The 5122-nt window shown below is 28.2% G+C and overlaps 1 protein-coding gene across 1 annotated transcript; it reads right to left on the reverse strand.

Annotated features, from left to right (window-relative positions):
- Positions 1-700: 700 nt before the first annotated feature.
- On the reverse strand, positions 701-4677 carry LOC130946159 (amino acid permease 3-like). The gene is made up of 6 exons (XM_057874834.1): positions 4641-4677; positions 3998-4231; positions 2857-2950; positions 2343-2557; positions 1805-1938; positions 701-1336 (listed from the first exon to the last, which is right to left on the reverse strand). The coding sequence occupies exons 2-6, from the start codon at positions 4119-4121 to the stop codon at positions 701-703; spliced, it is 1203 nt and encodes a 400-aa protein (XP_057730817.1). The 5' UTR covers positions 4122-4231; positions 4641-4677.
- Between the last annotated feature and the right edge of the window lie 445 nt (positions 4678-5122).

Below are 5122 nucleotides of genomic sequence, written 5' to 3' on the forward strand. Positions count from 1 at the left end.
ACAATCAACAAAATCAATATGAACAAAGATCAACATAGAGTAAAATGATCATTTCATGTATCCTATTTGCTTTCTGATTTACTAGACAAAAAAAAAAGTAGGAGTTATTGTAAAGTGGTATTGGTGGAAGTAAAGTTCAATCCCTCTTTGTGATGATCTAAAAATAAAATCCAAAAGATATTACCTTAGTTTTTTTTTTTATCTAATTTTGGTGCTTTCATTTGGGAACGTAACACTGAATTTCTTTCTAATCATTTGCTTTAGGAGTTATTTTACGCAAAGATGACCTTAGCTACCTAATTTTGGTGCTTTTAATTTTGTTCCTTTTTAATATTTGTTGAAATGATTAGGGCTACTATTTTTCACTTTGCATTGATCTAAAATCTAAATCATATCTTTGACATTTATTTTTTATGCAATGTGCGAATTTTCTCTCCATAAGAAACCGTATTTAGTCTTTTTATAAAGAAGAAAATGAAAATAGCAACAAGAAATTGCCCAACACAAAACATTATATACAAAGAAAGAAGATTTAATTTAATTTAAGTCCTATTATTGTATCATTTAATTATTTCAATAGCATTAACATACATACAATGTGATAATAACAAAATCATTGAATGAGTAAATGAATGAATAATTAAACAAGTAATACAAAAACCAAAGCCATATATAGAGAGAGAGAGCTTTAATTTGAGTACTATAATTGTGAGTTGAATGGCTTGAATTTGGAAAGGTCAAGCAAGACACCAACCACTGATCCAACAAGAGCAGCAAGTGCTACTAAGAGACAAAACATGCTCAAACATTGCAAACCAATCCATTTCCCACTCCATTTTTCAATCTTCATTTGTTTGATGTACATCTCCACAGGGAAATAAACAGTCAAGGGCCAAAACCCTAATGCTCCAATCACTCCCAATATGTCATTAAAGAATGGAATCAACATTGATATAAAAGTTGTTACCACCACAAAAATTGATCTCCAAACTAGTCTAAATTTGTTTAGATTGAAAGAGGGTAAAAATGGTATTTCCACCTTGTGTTCAATTTCAAGACTTGGCCATCTTTTAGATGCTTGTTGTTCAACAAAGGTAAAGAGGGGTTGGGAATAAACTTGGTATGCTCCCACAAGGTGAATGACTATTGCTAAATTTGCAATGATAATGAGCCAAATTGGTTTATCAAATGCTGTGAGTAAGTTTCCTGGTGCTGAATCTCCAAATGCACCATAACCTATGCATCCACATAGGACATAGAATATTGTTGTTGTTGCAACACTTATTTTTGAAGCAGCCTTCATTGTTTTTAGTTCATTTGGAGATTTTATGGTGTCCTGTTTAGTCAGACCCATATTATTGTTATTATTATTGTATACTAATCAATTTATAGAGAATAATCAAAAGACATATTAAAATTTGTCCTATAAATTTAGTTAGATTGCTAGTGTTCATAAAAAAATTTGATTATACCGAAATTATCCTTGTATTCGTAAACAAACACCATATTAATATATTTAGACGTAATTTCACGTAAATATATTAAATTTCTAGTTTACGAATCGGAAAAGTCTTGGGTCAATAATTTTTTACAAAATTGGCCAACATTTAACCATCAAAAGAAAATTGAATGATTTTATACTATTAGATTTAATTTCAAACCATTAAAAATACTATTGATGACCAATTGATAGTTACAAAATATAAAAGTTGCTGTCGCTAACACTCCTCTTAAGTCTTATGAATCAGTAAGAAAACGACCTTTAATTTAAAAACGGAGAATAAGAAATAAAAAAATGATGTACCTGAATTTCAATGAGAATAGTAGAAAATGCATATGCAAAGGCAATGTTTCCAAGAGCTAGGAATATCCCCCGCACTCTATCCATCGGTGATTCTCCTTTAGCTCCTGTTATGCTACCCATTATAGTGCCATTTCCTGCATAAAAAATTATTAGACAACAATATAATTTTACTATGCTCAGCCAATTTCATTTTTTATGCTATATTATTCATAAACTATATAAACGGTCAACTTTAATAATATAACAGAGATAATTATACATAATTTTTATTTATTTTTTAAAAAATAAAAATACTTTTAAATTAAAAAATTTAAAAATATTTTTCATATAGTAAAATAAAAAATGATTTGGCAAACCAAATGAATACTTTTAAAATTTTAAAAATTCAAATTAATGGCATCTTTTCAAATCAAACCGTATTTTTTTTAAATACAGTTTTTAGTTTAATTTAAGTTTAAATACAGTGTCCATTTAATATTATAAGTATATAAAAAAATAGAGAGAAAAACTTGATGTAGGAAGAAGAGACATATATAACCTGCCATTTTGATAATTCCAAGAAGGAGACCAATTATGGAATATGTGAAGGACATGACAGCAGCAAGTACTGAGAGCCATGAAATATTATGAAAATCAGGAAGTTGAGAGAAACCAAGTTGGATTATCCCAAACCCTATTAAGTAACGGTTGCCATAAATAATGCATGGGTCTTCTCCTTCAGATGAGTATATGCAATGAATCTTTGTTATTGCCCTGCCAACCAAACCAAGTTAAATTTCATTTAAAAAATATTAATCGAAATGATTTTAAAACTATTTACACTTTTTATATAGTAAAGATTTGATTCCAAAAGAACTCAATAGAGCTATTATGAGCAAAAGCAAAAGAAATAAATGAAACTAAGAAAAGGGAAAGGTCTTCAGGCTAGGGATTTGAAGATATTAGAGACTATTCCGCAAGAATTATTAATGTTGTAAGTGTGAAGAGTGTATAAAATATTAAAATCAGTTTCAACTCAAAGATGAAAAGTTAGGGTTAATAACTGAACTCACATCATGCTAAGGGCAGCTCCAATTGTATATCCTATTGTAATTCCATAAAGATTTGCATATTGGATTATCCCACAAAAAATAGAATTTTTTCCTCCTGCAATGTTATGGCATATACAACATTTATATATATAACGCATTTCATTAACATTTTTAATTTAAAAATAACATGAATATAAAAGGAGTGACTATATATAGAGTTTTTAAATTACTCACTCAATATACTCTAAAAAGATGAAAATATTTTTCATATAATCCACTCAAACAAGTAATAAATAATTAATAAAATAATTAATGTAAACATCATATGTAACTATTAGGATAAAATACTATTTTAGTATCTAACATTTCAATCAAGTTTTAATAATTTAGTTTCTAACTTTTAAGAGTTTTATTTTAATCCGAAAATTTTATACATGTTTAATATTAACTCATCGTTAAATTTGGTACAAAAATTTAGTAAATTAAAGGGTCAATAACATTCGATTTTAGTACATAAGTAAAATTAACTCACTATCAATGTAAAAGCTCTTTTTTATTCTATAGCGCCACTCATTTTATTGATTATTTGTGTCAAATTTAACAATGAAACAATATTAAATCTGTTAAAAATATTATCTTAAAATAGAAATAAAATATTTAAAATATTATACACCAAATTAAAATTTAATACAAAAATTGAAAACCTAATAGTATTTTATCCTAACTATTATTTTAACATAAAAAATTGTTAAAGTAAGTATCATATATCTAACATAGTTTATTTTTAGCATGGGACTCGGGACAAAGAGACATTATATGTGAGATAGATTGTGTGGAGGCTTTTACTATTGTCAATAATTTACAAGATTGCTCTGGGTTTATTGATCCTTTGGTGTTAAAAATTTGAGATATCATGTCTTGGAAATGGCGTGCTGATCTTCGGTTGATCTTGAGAGATGCAAATACAGTAGCAGACATCATGGCAAAGACCGCAATGAGGACCCTTTCTCCTCAAGTGGAGCTTTCGTTACCTTGGAAGGAATTTGAGAGTAGTATTCAACGAAACTACCTTTCTTAAGCAGTTTCTTGTTTTTTTCTCGCTCTTAGTTTTTGTTTATTTTCTTTTAAGTCACCAAAAAAACATAATTTTGTTTGTGCTTACCTAGAATGTTGTCAATGGCTTCCATGTAAGTGTAGCTCCTCTTGCCAGTGATGGGGTCTCCAGCACGATAACAATTAGCAAGAAAATATGAAGTATACAAAGTGACAAGACTGAAGAAGATCATAACAATAGGGCCACCAATCCAACCTAATTGTGCTATCGACCATGCTAACGACAAAACTCCAGATCCAATCACTGCTGTTATTATATGAGAACTTGTTGTCCATACAGTTCCTGCATAACAACATTCACATAATGGTGTGTGTAAAATATATATATATATATATATATATATATATATATATATATGGAAATACTGGTGTTTTAGTCATTCTAATAGTTAATTTTAATTAATATATATTATATATATTTTTTATAATTAAAATCAATAATAAAAGCTTTTGGAACACCTAATGTTTAAAAAATGGTAAAAACTTAGGTGCAGTCGACTTCACATAAAATTGATAGTTAAGAGTCGTTAGATAAAAATTTAGTCAAATCAGTCAAATTATCTAACGACTCTCAATTATCAACTTCACATGAAATGGACTGCACATGAGTTTCTACCTTAAAAAATACTTAAAATTCTTCCTATACATATAAATATTAGATTTAAAACATGAATTGTTGGATCAATGTGTACCGGTTCGTTGTGGCCGGCCGTCGTCGTCGCAGAGTTCTTTAGAGATGCCAAGGGTGGTGGAAGTGTGTTCCAAAGATTCTACTTTTTCAATCATCGTTGGATGATGATGTATAGAAATAAAGATCAAGATTGACAAAAATCTAAATTCTAAATCTTCTGTATTACTTTTGAACAGATGATTAGTAAGTCGTAAGTACTGCACTCTTTACTTTATCTGAAATATATTAGCACTTGTTAGATATTTAGACTTTGAACAAAAATAAAAATCTTTGATAACTTAGAAATATTGAGAAAACAAGTTCACATATTTATTCATCACATTTATTATTTAGCAATCGATACTAAAATTTTAAGTATATATTGGTGAATGTATAAACATTCAAATAGAAATATAAACATTGAACAAAGAGTCTTGAATATTAATATAGTTAAAGTCTACAAATTCACTAAGTATAATAACAAGAACAATAATATAGTTGCGT

This window comes from Arachis stenosperma, chromosome 8, assembly GCF_014773155.1.
Source record: "Arachis stenosperma cultivar V10309 chromosome 8, arast.V10309.gnm1.PFL2, whole genome shotgun sequence".
Classification (NCBI taxonomy): domain Eukaryota; kingdom Viridiplantae; phylum Streptophyta; class Magnoliopsida; order Fabales; family Fabaceae; genus Arachis; species Arachis stenosperma.

Coding starts and splice junctions, on each gene's coding strand:
- LOC130946159 (XM_057874834.1), bottom strand. CDS start 4,121: ATGATCTTCTTCAGTCTTGTCACTTTGTATACTTCATATTTTCTTGCT. Junction 2,558..2,856: donor GGAGCTGCCCTTAGCATGAT/GTGAGTTCAGTT, acceptor TTTGGTTGGCAG/GGCAATAACAAAGATTCATT. Junction 1,939..2,342: donor TGGAATTATCAAAATGGCAG/GTTATATATGTC, acceptor TTTTTTATGCAG/GAAATGGCACTATAATGGGT.